At 35.4% G+C, this 15673-nt stretch overlaps 1 protein-coding gene across 1 annotated transcript in view; it reads right to left on the bottom strand.

Moving 5' to 3' along the window:
- LOC132543626 (solute carrier family 12 member 4-like) overlaps positions 1 to 15673 on the bottom strand; it is a 64353-nt gene that overhangs the window by 23525 nt on the left and 25155 nt on the right. The window contains exons 2-5 of the mRNA XM_060207142.1: positions 13099 to 13187; positions 10606 to 10716; positions 1096 to 1239; positions 230 to 415 (exon numbers count right to left, since the gene is read on the bottom strand). Coding sequence (XP_060063125.1) covers positions 230 to 415; positions 1096 to 1239; positions 10606 to 10716; positions 13099 to 13187 — 530 coding nt within the window. The remainder of the gene's footprint in view (positions 1 to 229; positions 416 to 1095; positions 1240 to 10605; positions 10717 to 13098; positions 13188 to 15673) is intronic.

Here is a 15673-nt window from a genome sequence, read left to right as displayed (position 1 = left end):
TGGGATGAATTTTTTTGTGTTTTGTTTTTGGGTGTAAAGGGAAGAAGTATAGGGTTATCTACTAAGTATATGTACTTGATAATTAAGAACAGCAGTAGGACTTATCACTTCTCTGTGTAAAAGCATACATTTATAAACATGATATATCTATCCCAACATTCTCCTTAATTGTACTTGACATTTATGTAACATGACAATGCCTACAAACACGTCTGGACTAAATAGTTACCACCAATATCTCGATAGATCCTATGATATACATTGACGAAGCCACTGTTGTCCCCAGATAGAAGAGAATCCCGACAGCTCCACCAAACTCTGGTCCAAGAGCTCGAGATATCATAAAGTATGACCCACCTCCAGGAACCACACCATTGGTAGCAATGGCACTCATCGATATCGCTGTCAACATTGTCTGCAAATGACATGTTTGTTATTAGGAAGCAGCCAGCAAAAATTACATAGTTACAGTTTGGTAGTTTCTGATAATGTACACCATAAATTGTGTGTCAAATTGCTGTCTGCAGAAGTTTGAATCACAATCCTAAAGGCCTGTTTTAGACATCAGGAGTGGTGTTAGACTAATCCCCTACTGAGAATCGATGAGAAAAATATTGCAATTTCATGTTTTTAAAAGATGAAACATTTTACAAAGAGTCTCCTGATCAATAGATATTTTCAAAGAAATAAAAAGATCCATTAAAATCACAAGATATACAACATCCAAGGTAATGTTACACTTTCATCTGTACCTAACTGTAGAACTGATTCATCTAGACACTTAATTGTGTGTTCATTAAATCTGGTTCACTCAGACACTTGTTTGTGTGTTCAGTAGAACTGGTTCACTCAGACACTTGTTTGAGTGTACAGAAGAACTGGTTCATCCAAACATGTGCTTGTGTGTTCAGTAGAACTAATTCACCTTGACACATGTTTGTGTGCTCTGTAAAACTGTTTCATCCAGACACACGTTTGCATGTTCATTAGAACTGGTTCATCCAGACACTTGTTTGTGTAATCAGGAGAATCGATTCATCCACCAGCATCCTGTTTAATACTACATATTTTTTATATCCTGAATATGTTACTTACTGTGCAACAACAGATGATGACAATTCCCAGCCCCTCCAGCGCTCCAGCCATACCAACAATCCATGTCATACGGATAAAGAGCAGCACACCAAAGATGTTTTGTATGGTAGGTAGGTACACACCAAGGAGGGTTCCTAGTTTGACCTGAAATCAATGTTAAAATGTCAAACAAAGTTCAAACGATGAACAGAATACTTAACCGTGAGCATATGATTCAAAGAAATTACAGGCATGCAATCTGAGTTTTGGTAAAAAAAAAAAGTTCCATCAAATAAACCATGACAATGTCAGTCCTGGAATAGTTTTCATAACTGATCACTGGTGATCACATGTCATCTCTAGAGCTTCCTAACAGATCACTGGTGATCACATGTCATCTCTAGAACTTCCTAACAGATCACTGGTGATCACATGTCATCTCTAGAACTTCCTAACAGATCACTGGTGATCACATGTCATCTCTAGCACTTCCTAACAGATCACTGGTGATCACATGTCATCTCTAGCACTTCCTAACAGATCACTGGTGATCACATGTCATCTCTAGAGCTTCCTAACAGATCACTGGTGATCACATGTCATCTCTAGCACTTCCTAACAGATCACTGGTGATCACATGTCATCTCTAGCACTTCCTAACAGATCACTGGTGATCACATGTCATCTCTAGAGCTTCCTAACAGATCACTGGTGATCACATGTCATCTCTCGAACTTCCTAACAGATCACTGGTGATCACATGTCATCTCTCGAACTTCCTAACAGATCACTTAGGTCAAGTCAGAGAACATGTCCAACAACTGTTGTCAATCACTCATCACCAACATCAAAATTTCCAGAAGAGGACAAAAAGAAACAAAAATAGCAGAGAAATCATTTTAAGTCAAAATAATATCAGAAAATATCTCCATTGATTTATAGTGATCAACTTAACATGCAATTGTGCAAAAAAAGAAAGAAAGAAAGGAGAAATGGAAATCATTCACATGATAATGATCATGTAATTTAAATATATTTTCAAGAAAAACTCATTCAGTTAGTATGCACCATGCTACCTAAAATCATTGATCAAAAGCTAAATGAGAGAAAAAAATAGAAGCATGAAAATACAAAGCACCACAGGAGCTTGTGTTAAAATACTTAACAGTACTATTTTTAAAAATGCCATTGACTTTGGCTTTAATTGGATCTTGTAACAAGAGTGCATCAGCTCAGAAAATGTCTGAGATCTTCAGTCTACTAGACTCTAAGATTGAAGTGAAAGTTTTGATGGACAGACACAGGACAAATTATAATCCAGTATCCACTTGGTTTGGTAATGGTGGTAAGCTTAAAGATGAAATGTATTGTTAAGTCCTAAAGACACGTGACCTTGAAGATATCCTGACAAGGTGAACGAGAATCACACCTATTGAGAACATTTGATGGACAACTACATCAGTTAATGGGAATTGTGATAGGTTGGTTTATGTTGCCGAGGACCAATCAAGTAGCTGTCACTGTAAGCCCTTGATTCTGCCACTATACCATCTAATGGTGTAGAGAAGTTATGTCACATTGACAGTAGAACTGATATCAACTGAGAATCCATTTAATGATGCAATCAAAACAAGAACCACATAGGATAACTTTACTCATTGTTATACAATATTTTCATTTAATATATATAATGCCTTAACATATATACTATACTCCTGGCACCTCACAATATAACAAATCCAATCCAATGATTGGTTGGTGAAGCACTTCCTCCTCATTCACATCAATTTGGAAGTTGATAGCGAAGCCTGATCCAACAAATGTCCACTCCATATATCTCCATTATCATACACTCCTAGTAGGATCTATATTTCACATTCAATTCTAATTCCACCGTTATTTTTTCAGGGGAAAGTCTATTGTATATGTCCCCACCACATAGATGGCTTCTACAACACACAGTCTATCTCTATATTTCAGAACAAAATATCATCAAGGTTTGAAACCAGCTTTCTATTGAAGCATTCTAGCACCAGCTATATGAAACATGGAGAAAGAGCCGAGTCCCTCTGAGAATGAGTTAAAAGACATATCATGTACTCAAAGATTAATCCAGAACTTGGGAAAATACTACCTTTTGTTGGAAAAGAAGAATGTTTGGCCTATTTCGAGAAATAGAGGAATCTTTAACAATCTTTTTTGTCAGAATTCAAAAAATGGATAGATATGATGTACAAGAAGATTACATGAATAAAATACGACAATACTGAGGTTAGATTCATAGTTCTTTTTAATGATGGTATGCTCAGAAAACAACTTCAGTAAAAATATACTAATTAGCTCTGTTTTGGGGTAAATTTTCCCTAAATTTCCTCACATTTTCAATATATTTTCTTGATTGGGAATTTGTTTATATTTAGAGGGAAAACATACCACAAGGAGAATAACACACCTTTTCCAGTACTTAAGTATTCTATTATTGAAATTGACATTATAATAAAACTCGTTTGTGTCAAACACACCTGAATAGAATACATCGGATGAGTTGAGAGTTTTGTTTGATTCTAATTTTTTCTGTCTTCTTTATCTTAGTAAATTAAACACAGATGATAGGAACACTGTTGAATCAAAAGCTGCACCTATATGAAATATATTCTTTGGTCCATCAATTCTAAATTCTACCAAAATTTCCCGTCATTGTACTGATTATTCAGGCATCACTTTGTCTCAGGTTTCAATTTTCTGGCTTCGGTCCCAATGACTAAGTGCGATTGCTCAGCTGTAGCTGTGTTATCAGGTATTATATAAGTTTCTAGTATTGATCGTACATTAATCCCTGCATTTGTTCAGGTGCACAGGTGAAGGTTTGAAAATATATGTACAGGTGCACAGGTAAAGGTTTGAATACATATGTACAGGTGCACAGGTAAAGGTTTGAATATGTATGTACAGGTGCACAGGTGACTCTTTGAATATGTATGTACAGGTGCACAGGTGACTGTTTGAATATGTATGTACAGGTGCACAGGTGAATGTTTGAATACAAATGTACAGGTGCACAGGTAAAGGTTTGAAAATGTATGAACAGATGCACAGGTGACTGTTTGAATATGAATGTACAGGTGCACAGGTAAAGGTTTGAATATGTATGTACAGGTGCACAGGTGAAGGTTTGAATATGTATGTACAGGTGCACAGGTAAAGGTTTGAATACATATGTACAGGTGCACAGGTAAAGGTTTGAAAATGTATGAACAGATGCACAGGTGACAGGTGCACAGGTGACTGTTTGAATATGTATGTACAGGTGCACAGATTAAGGTTTGAATACATATGTACAGGTGCACAGGTAAAGGTTTGAATACATATGTACAGGTGGACAGGTAAAGGTTTGAATACATATGTACAGGTGGACAGGTAAAGGTTTGAATACAAATGTACAGGTGCACAGGTAAAGGTTTGAATACATATGTACAGGTGCACAGGTGAATGTTTGAATATGTATGTACAGGTGCACAGGTAAAGGTTTGAATACATATGTACAGGTGCACAGGTGAATGTTTGAATATGTATGTACAGGTGCACAGGTGAATGTTTGAATATGTATGTACAGGTGCACAGGTAAAGGTTTGAATATGTATGTACAGGTGCACAGGTAAAGGTTTGAATATGTATGTACAGGTGCACAGGTAAAGGTTTGAATATGTATGTACAGGTGCACAGGTGACTGTTTGAATATGTATGTACAGGTGCACAGGTAAAGGTTTGAATATGTATGTACAGGTGCACAGGTAAAGGTTTGAATATGTATGTACAGGTGCACAGGTAAAGGTTTGAATATGTATGTACAGGTGCACAGATTAAGGTTTGAATACATATGTACAGGTGCACAGGTGAATGTTTGAATACAAATGTACAGGTGGACAGGTAAAGGTTTGAATACAAATGTACAGGTGGACAGGTAAAGGTTTGATTATGTACAGATGTACAGTTGATGGTTTGAAAATACACGACAGGTGTACAGGTGAAGGTTTGTATTTATATGTATAGATGCATAGCTGAAAATTTTAATATATATGTAAAGGTGCACAGCTGATTTTCCACACTTTAGTCAGTCAGTTTATGCACATGGCAAATGTGACGTCTGTAGAAGGAAAGTCTGGTGAGGCAGAAAATCAAATTCATCACAAACATGGCTTAATGTTAGCCAATGTAGGGGCTAACTAACTTAAGGAGACAGATTTATGTTATAATTACTATGTACTTGTTTCTGAATCCTATCATTATTGTATAATGTATGTACATTTGTAATATAGGATGATAAAATAAACTAAAGGGGATTGCTCTGAAATGCTGGCAGGCTACATACTAGCCTACTGAAGACCTGGGGCAGCTAGAATGATTCAGTCTCAATGTAACACAAATGATATAAAGTCATGTCTAAACATCCCATTCACACAAATCACACGCCAATCTGGTTAAAGCAAACACACAAATCCACAATTAAAGTGCTCCAATCTGATGAAGGTTGCAAGCACTTAATTTTCATCTGTCACATCAATTTCACTTTTTTTTTCTGCATTGATATTGGCTTGATCAACAAAATCTGTAATTAAGAATTAGGTATAAAAACATTTGTTATTTGGTCATGAAATTGCATGCAAACCACTAAATCATGGAGCTAAAAAATGTTAGCAAAATGTCACACAAATGTTGCGGATGTACTCTAGTGCAGCATTTCTGGAGGTTTAAACTTTAAATAAAACAATAAAACAGGGGAAACATTCATAAAATATTTGTAATGTGCTAAATCATATAAATGAATCCTTCTATAATAGAAAAATGTAAAAATTTCAATTTTAATTTCAGTTTTTACCTGCAAGAACCGAGATGGACAAATATTTATGGTAACAAAATATATCCAAACTTTAAGTAGATACATGGACTTAGAATTCGAAGCTATTGTAGGCATAACAAGCACAAGTTGTAATTTTCAAAAAGAGTTCCTTTCATTTTTGTAACATTATCATGTTCATATATATATTTATATATTTTTTCCCTTAAAGAGTTATTTCCCTTGTGCAGGTACTAATATCATTAGGTTTAAGCTATATATATCTAATTCTTGTTTCACCACAATAGAAAGATTGGTACTTAATCCCAAGTCTGACCGCAGATTTTTCTACTTTATATCATTCAAATATAAACTTTTCTTTAAGATGTTTATAAATAAATAAATAATCATATTTAAACAATAAAACTTTTAAAGGAATGAGGTACATGTTCAATATATACGTCCATGTTCAAGATACTGATGCTAAAAGTGGACTAAAGGAATTCAAATAATAGACAAAAATACTGCATGACATATTTGACAATAAAAATTTCATAGCGATTGAAAAATCTACAAAGCATCAAGCAACTGTTCATACCTTGTCAGGAGTATTCTACAAACAAATTAAGTATACACAATGTCATGTTGTAATGTATTACCTATGTGTAAGGGACATAAAACCAGATTTCTGATAACAATATCTCAGCACCCAACACTGTACAATCTTCACTGGTTTTATGTGAGCGAGTTATTTTCCCTTATTTTCTTATTTATTGCTCTTAATTTTTTGTTGTATTGACAGGTGAGTTAATTATCGGCCATTTTGAATTTCTGATCTGTCAAAAAAAAAATTAGGCAAGGCACATCCTGGGGCCAAGTGGTACATACATACAAAAGTTTGAGAATAATTGATCACCTCGCACTTCTCAGGAAAGCGTGATAACAAACTATCAAAAACAAAGATGGCTACAGCGGATATTTTGACTTTCTGATCTGTTCTAAAAGAATGCACAACTAGGGATCAAGGGGACACCTATGCATGAAATCTAACAATGATCCATTTAGTACCTCTCAAGAAATAGTGCTTGTAAGAACTGTATATGAATGGATGGATGGACAATAGATGCACAGAACATCTAAACAGCCTGCCATCTAATGATGGTGGGCTGAAAGTTCCCCTCCTCTTCAGCAAGAAATAAAATTGGTACACTAATGTACCATATTTTCCAGGTTATAAACTGCACCAGTATATATACTATGTATTTTGAAATCATTATTTCTAATTTTTCTCTTTCTGTATCATCATCCCATTTGATTCCAGTAAATATTTGGTATCCTTGAATATACTTCAGGGGTTGAGTGGCCAAATACTCACCTATTAGGATATCAATATGAAAATGTGTGGTACACACAATCACCTGTCACTTGATTCATTCTATCACACTTTGCACAGAATGACAGGTACATTCTATAGAATTACTGTTTACATAATATTACTGTCAGAAATGATATGTCTGACCCCAAACATTCCAAATAAACGCTACATACATGTATAACATGACCCCACACAGTCCCAGTTATTTTTTACACCATGTACCTTTTTTTATTTGAGATTTAATCAATGTGAAAACATGTTCAATAATTTTTTTTTTGAAAATCCACTTCTGTAGATAATCAATATGCTGTTTTACTTCCTTCATACTATAAACATATACCAGATATATCATCAATAATAAATCCAGCAAGCCAATATCCATTAGGTCAGACTCAGGGGTCCCAGTTATTGTAAAACAATGAAATTAAATTCTTATTGCTTCTGCTAGGATTCAAACCCAGGATATCTGACTTAGTAGTCTACTGCTCAACCAGTGTAGCCAAAGAGAAGCTCTCTTTAGCCTTTGTAATTCTACAACAATGGATATGGGTTAGTTTATCACTAAGCATGGGCCTAACGCCACGCGAATGTAGTATGTGTAATACATGGTAATGTTCATATTGAAATTTATCACCAACAATTATATCAATATCGTTAATCATTGATGTATATCATCAAAATCCTCTTAATAAAGCCTCTTGGGGATAATATAAATAAAATATTTTACGGATTCTTAAAAAAATGTAAATCCAGCAAGGTTCTGTACAGGAGTTTGTAATTTCCTGTAGGACATTAACGCTAGAACCAAGTTCTAGACAACTGTATTCAATGCTTCTTTTGAATGTACATTGTACTTCTGTAGAATATAAATAGTGGTTTTCCGACAGTTAAGATTTCTCTAAGGTTCTATAACCATTTTCATGGATACAGTCAGAGAAGACTGTATTATCTTATTGCTGCAGGGTCTAAATTGGAAAACAAACTGGAGAGATCATTGCAAGATTACATTAACTTGAAATAACATGCAAATGTTGGCAAGATTCAAAGTTTTCTTGCCATTTTTTAGGATTAGTGTTCAGCCCTAGCTAACAGGTGGGCACTTCAAGTATTCCTATAAACATTGTATCTTCCAATTCTGATAATTTTAATTCAGTAAAATACATCCACAAGAATTTATTTCCATGGAAAAAGTTGCCAAACAAAGAAAATTGTTTTTACCAGACCTCTCAGTCTGAAGTTACCATATTAAACTCCGGGAATATGTGGAAACGATACACCAAAGAAAATAGACAAAATACACTGATTAATGGTGGGTAAAGTCTCAGTTGATGCCAGAATCTCGCAGTGGAAGTGATTTTATATGGCTACCTAGGAATCATTAATAAGAATTACTACACATTAATCCTGTCAGGGAATTTCAGTCTGAATACTGTACGGAAAAATGATGGTACATATTGTATACAGAAAATTTCTCTAACCAGCTCGTCTGCACACCATACGTCACACATCAATGCTTCATTTACAAAAGAAATTGATCAAACATGAGTTCCCATTTCATTAGGTATCTTAATAGATGTGTTACAGGGTATAATCTGTATATGCTGTTATTTACTAATAGTTTATTACATATATATACATAAGGGGGCTTATTAATGGTTAAATGTAGCTGGTTATTAATGAAATAAACTACTAGTTTGTATTGTTCTAGTCTGGTAAAGTTTAGTCGTTCAGAGCTGTAACGTATAATAACATTTATTCAACATTTCTAAATATGTAATTTGCGCTATTTTGTAGGTTAACGTAAGTCTGTCATAAGAGTTATTTCCCTGGTTTAAACACGGTCAGGTCTATAGTATATACATGTATGTGTCGGAGAGCGAGAATTTATTGTCTTTTTGTGTTTTACATTACAGGGTTTTGTTTCTATTATACATCATGGGAAATAAAAATGCTGTGAGAATCCACCCAATGCTCCTTGTGTTCTTTTGCTAGAAACCAAGAATTTTAACAGATATATCAATTTTTTGCATACCATTTAATCTATACATTCCAGATCAGGATTGTTCCTTTGGATGGTCCAGACAATCTTCTGTAAATATTATCTACTAGAACTTTCTATAAATATGAAGTTAAATGATACTGCTACACAATCACTCACACTACACTAACATAATAATGCTGTGATTAACAGGTCTAGGGAAAATCTAAGGTGATAAATCATCACCAGAAAATTCCTAACCAAATGGTGCATGACAAATCGATTCCAGATTGAAATAAACTTTAATCGAGATTTCTTGTCTAGAGATTTCAAACTTTCAAAGCATTAACAGCAGAACTTCTATTTCACTAAACCCAGAAATTGACATACTCCTTTAGAAACAAAAAATCTAAAAATCAGAAATAGCAATTTGAAACCATTTTTTTTGCACTTTGGGTGAATTAAGAAATGTGTGTAATTTCAATTTTAACTTCACTAACAGTCAGAAAATTTAGTTTAGAGAATGTGTTACAGTTCTGGTATTTCTCTTGCACGCTCTGAAAATGTGAAGCCCACATGAAAATTTTTAATTTTAATAAAGTCAAGATTGACATTTACTGAACCATGGTGTCTGACTAATCCAAACTTAATCTACAGTTATACCAAAGTGTTACAATACTACGTACAAACAGAGAAAGCCAGAAAAAAATTGTATTTTTTGTATATGTAACATTCCAATGTATTGCTGTTTTAAAGTTAATGCACTGACATAGTTCCTTGTTTCTAGACAAAAATCTTCAATATGCCTGCAAGTGTTAAATGACAATATAAAAATAATCATAACTTTCATATACATTTTCAAACTAATTCCCCTACATTGAACAATAACAAGAGGCATAGAGGGCCTGCGACCCCACCTGGTATCCATTACTTTCACAATACAATTCGGGCTAATCATAAATCATCTACTGTGATTGTTTTCTGGACAACCTACATATCTGATCCCACCTCAACTGGTTTTTAATTAGAACTTGTTTAAATTTGAAAAGTTTAAGGTGAAAGACAACGGATATACACCTCACCACAGCATAAGCTCTTTTGATCCTTTAGACTAGCTCAAGGTGAGCCCAAATTATCTACCGGTACCTAAAAGAATTATAATCCTTCTCGTCGGGAGATATTCTCTTTTACAATATTTCATACACACTGATCTGTTTAACAGGAGTTTCCATTAATCACAACAAGAACATTCAAAAACACACACATTTCTGTCATGGCAATTGCAGCTAAATGTGTGACCACTGAGTGAAAATGTTTCACACCTATAACGTAATTAATGCTCACCTGTTTAGGTTTGTCACTGTACTGCTCACTAATGTTTGGTTCAATGCCAGCTTGGTAATTAGAAATTCTATTGATGATCTGTGAAATCTTTCCTCTTTCTGACAAATCATCCTGTAAATAAAATCACCATACAGCTACTTCACTAGACAATTACAAATCAGTGTCGAGAAAAACCATCACACATCCTGATAACCAGAAACTGTGCCAGTGACTGACAGCTTCAGAGATGGAAAATATTAAAAATATAAATTCCAATTTTCAGCAATTTTGATTTACTGTCAAGATTAGGAAGGGAGATTTTTTTTTTTTTTTCTATTTTTAATTTTTCTTTTGAGTGATATTGATTAATCTAACAGACATATACACACTTAGTCCATTTGATAACAGGATTCCAGTCTGAATGTCCTATATATTTCATTTCACAGGTAATTGAAATTCAATAAAACATTGACTAATGTCTGCTTAAAAACTGTTCACAACCTCAAAAATATTTTCTTTAGTGATGTCAGTTGAACCGGTGCATAAAAATACAAAGTTTTAAAAATTCTAACACTGTAAACCTTAAACCAACATTGGGTTGATATTCTTATTTTCTGCTCTTGTTTGCTTTCATAGTTAGCCAAGCCATGCTTAGAAAAATTCAGGCCGTTAGAGCCCTGACCTTGCTTTGGAGCGTCTAAACCTGACTATGGTTCCAGACAGATTCATCAGGAAGACAGTTTCATGGTGGTCAGCATGTGTTTTAATGTATTAAGCGTTGATCTAGAGACGCAGATACATGTGATCTCTTTATACCGAACAACCCGTAATTTTGCCTGTGACAGTGAGTCTACATCCTGCAGCCTTTGTTAAATTCAGACATTCTGTCTCATCACTATTTTCCTTATGCCTTGTTCCAGGCTTATGCTGTTTACAACAATACTTTACAGGTTGTGGAATCTAATAAGGTTCGGAAATTGCCATATTAATAAAAGAGCTGATGAATAAAGCGATGAGGCCTTCGCTAGGATGAAAATTTATGCTTTTCTTTTCCTAACCTAGATTAAAATCCATAAATCTTGCTAAATTTGGTGATGTACACAAGAGAACCTTCAGAGGAGTCCACATTCTATTGATGGAACAGAACGTTGACCATTTCACTCCAGGGTTATTAATCGTGGCAGTAGATTCTCTGAACGTAACATGGTTATACAGAGGTTACTTAAATAGCTTATCAACCTAACAACCATAATACAATATTAAGATATACGTTCTATACACTTATATGTCCAATTATGGTTTTCTTGAAAAGTATCATAATAGTAAATTATGAAATTCTTATATCTGTGGAACTGTTAAAGAATTTGGTGTAGTATAAAAATAGGGAAGATAAACAAGCTGCCCAGACAATCTGGATTGCTCACAGCGGCTGTGAACACGAGTTATGTGCTTAAGGCCAGGTGTATACAAAAACTTGATTAAATTTTCATAAACTACATATAAATTCTCACTAACAACTACGATGCTTGTGAACATTAAAGTGTTGAAAGGTAATTGATTTATCAAAAGAAGATCATAACATGTTCAAGTATCCTGTATTTAATGAGTGTAATTTATATAAATAAATACTGATAGTCCATTTCCTCATTTCTCTGCATTATAGTTTCTTAATCCTTGGCTTTATGTTTCCTTAAAAGAAGTTGTTTAATTCTTTTTATGCTCATTTCCTTGGTCACTACCAGAAGTAATTGCCATGTTGATCTTTTGTACACGATTTATGATGGTGTAGTTCTTGTAACATCAATATATCACCATTTATTTGTGGCAATCTATTATATGAAATGAGTGGAAACATGTTCACTGATCATCGACATAAAAATACCATGAATACTTGTTGATCTGCTTGAAGTATAAATCATTTGTAAGTTATCACTCATTTTAACTTCATTTTTTTGTTGTGTACACAAGTTACATATATTCTTGTGTTGTGGCGACTCATTTGTGTGTATCTAATTGATTTGGATAGTTTTATTCAATTTTTCCAGTTATCAATGACCTATAAATTGAAAGTAAAAAATCTCAGTCCTCCATTTTGTTGTCGGTGTAAACAACCTGACAAGAACCAGCTATTCTCCATGCCTTTGGCTATTTCAACAATGAATATGCTTGTAACACAGGAAGTTTAAAATCATGATTCTGTTTTTGATACTTTCTATTTTATATATCAATACATATTTCCTCACAATGGAAAGAATGCAAACTTACTGTTACCTGTCAAAATGTCATGAAGGATAGAAAAGCATTTCTCTATGATGACCCAAGACATCATCAGTACAGAAAGAGTTCATGAAAGCAGTTGACCATTGGAAGACAAAAAACTGATGGCGAGTTTTGGAATTATTGCTACCATATAGCATTTGTAGCCAAAATACCATTCCATTGAAAAATAATTTTGTAACAAAACTCCTTTGAAGCAAGGGTTCAACAATGCCTTTTATTGTTGTTTGGACATACCTCATAAAGCGCCATCTGGTGTGAGAAGGGAGATAACTCATCATTGCTGGCAAGGGGTTCATTGTCCTTGTTCCGCTCGCTATCTTCCCCTGAAAGAAGTAAATCTATAAGTTAGTGGCGATTCATTCATAATTCTTCTTTTAATAAAGATTCAATTTATAGTTCTCATTTTGTGTTTCCTCCAGAGTAAGAAAATCCAACCTTCCAATAACACTGACTTACTAAATAATGAAATCTTGTAGCATCACCTATATAGCTACTTCAAAAGTATCAAGCCTTATTCAAATTCTTTGAAACGCAGAACATACAAGATATCGGTTTAATTCATTTTTTTCCCTCCTGACACTGAAATCAATGAACATATATCTGTATGAGGTGTTGTTTCACTTTGTTGGTATACATATTTTATATGTGAAGTGATGAATTAGACTTTTGTCAGGCTATAAGGTTCTGACAGAACTCCAATTTGTTGTACAAGTTGGTGTTACAGACCATTATAGTCTGCAGATCATCAGTCACATGAAGTGTACCATGATAGTGACACATCTCTCAATGGTGTTAAGTCAGAAAAACACCAAGACAATGCCACAAGCTTAACAAAACTGTTATGTAAAACCAAAATCAATAAATGGAGAGCAACACATGAACAAAGGACAGAGAAATTCTCAAGATCAGGTGTTCCAGCTAGAGTAAACATCCCCTCCATTATCATGACACAATCTCTTACAGCAGGTAAGCTAAGATCACAAGTGGCACTATCTTTCTACAGGTAAGCTAAGATCATAAGTGGCGCAATCTTACTACAGGTAAGCTAGGACCACAAGTGGCACAATGTTACTACAGGTAAGCTAGGACCACAAGAGTGGCACAATCTTACTACAGGTAAGCTAGGACCACAAGTGGCACAATCTTACTACAGGTAAGCTAGGACCACTAGAGTGGCACAATCTTACTACAGGTAAGCTAGGACCACAAGAGTGGCACAATCTTACTACAAGTAAGCTAAGACCACAAGTGGCACAATCTTACTACAGGTAAGCTAGGACCACAAGAGTGGCACAATCTTACTACAAGTAAGCTAAGACCACAAGTGGCACAATCTTACTACAGGTAAGCTAGGACCACAAGAGTGGCACAATCTTACAGCAGGTAAGCTAGGACCACAAGTGGCACAATGTTACTACAGGTAAGCTAGGACCACAAGTGGCACAATCTTACTACAGGTAAGCTAGGACCACAAGAGTGGCACAATCTTACAGCAGGTAAGCTAAGACCACAAGTGGCACAATCTTACTACAGGTAAGCTAGGACCACAAGAGTGGCACAATCTTACAGCAGGTAAGCCAAGACCACAAGTGGCACAATCTTACTACAGGTAAGCTAGGACCACAAGAGTGGCACAATCTTACTACAGGTAAGCTAGGACCACAAGTGGCACAATCTTACTACAGGTAAGCTAGGACCACAAGAGTGGCACAATCTTACTACAGGTAAGCTAGGACCACAAGTGGCACAATCTTACTACAGGTAAGCTAGGACCACAAGTGGCACAATGTTACTACAGGTAAGCTAGGACCACAAGTGGCACAATCTTACTACAGGTAAGCTAGGACCACAAGAGTGGCACAATCTTACAGCAGGTAAGCTAAGACCACAAGTGGCACAATCTTACTACAGGTAAGCTAGGACCACAAGAGTGGCACAATCTTACAGCAGGTAAGCTAAGACCACAAGTGGCACAATCTTACTACAGGTAAGCTAGGACCACAAGAGTGGCACAATCTTACTACAGGTAAGCTAGGACCACAAGTGGCACAATCTTACTACAAGTAAGCTAAGACCACAAGTGGCACAATCTTACAGCAGGTAAGCTAGGACCACAAGAGTGGCACAATCTTACAGCAGGTAAGCTAGGACCACAAGTGGCGCAATCTTACTACAGGTAAGCTAGGACCACAACAGTGGCACAATCTTACTACAGGTAAGCTAGGACCACAACAGTGGCACAATCTTACTACAGGTAAGCTAGGACCACAACAGTGGCACAATCTTACTACAGGTAAGCTAGGACCACAAGAGTGGCACAATCTTATGTTGCAGATGTTATGTTTGCTTGTTTCACCTCCAAAACTGGAGACTGACTCCCATAAAAAGTGAAAGATTAAGGGGTCACCTGCTCGACCAGTTGCCTGTGTACTCCATTTCCTCTAATAAGAAGACACATTGTTTAGCAATTATAAACCAAATGATCAGTTTTAAGCGTTTTACAAATACATATCCTCCCCACACAACTTCTGTATAACTAAACTGCAGGTCGCTATATTCATAGCCATACCCTAATTGTTGATAGGGTACATTTTTAAAACCCATTAACACCCCAGCCTAATGAGACTAATTGTAAGTTTCGGTCTACTTTAAGTGAATTCTCCACTTTGATGGCTACCTAGGAACAGGCAACATTATTTCCCCCGACAATAAACATGAGGATTATGAAAGTATGTAAAACTCATTGTATCAGTACAGAAAAACGATCCAGCTTTGAAGTATTTTCAACATCCTTCCCTGTCGATTCCTC

This window comes from Ylistrum balloti, unplaced genomic scaffold, assembly GCF_031769215.1.
Source record: "Ylistrum balloti isolate Yb309-2 unplaced genomic scaffold, AGI_CSIRO_Ybal_v1 Utg369760, whole genome shotgun sequence".
NCBI classification, from domain to species: domain Eukaryota; kingdom Metazoa; phylum Mollusca; class Bivalvia; order Pectinida; family Pectinidae; genus Ylistrum; species Ylistrum balloti.
The sequence above is the reverse complement of the archived record's forward strand: the minus strand, read 5'-3'. Positions and strand labels throughout refer to the sequence as shown.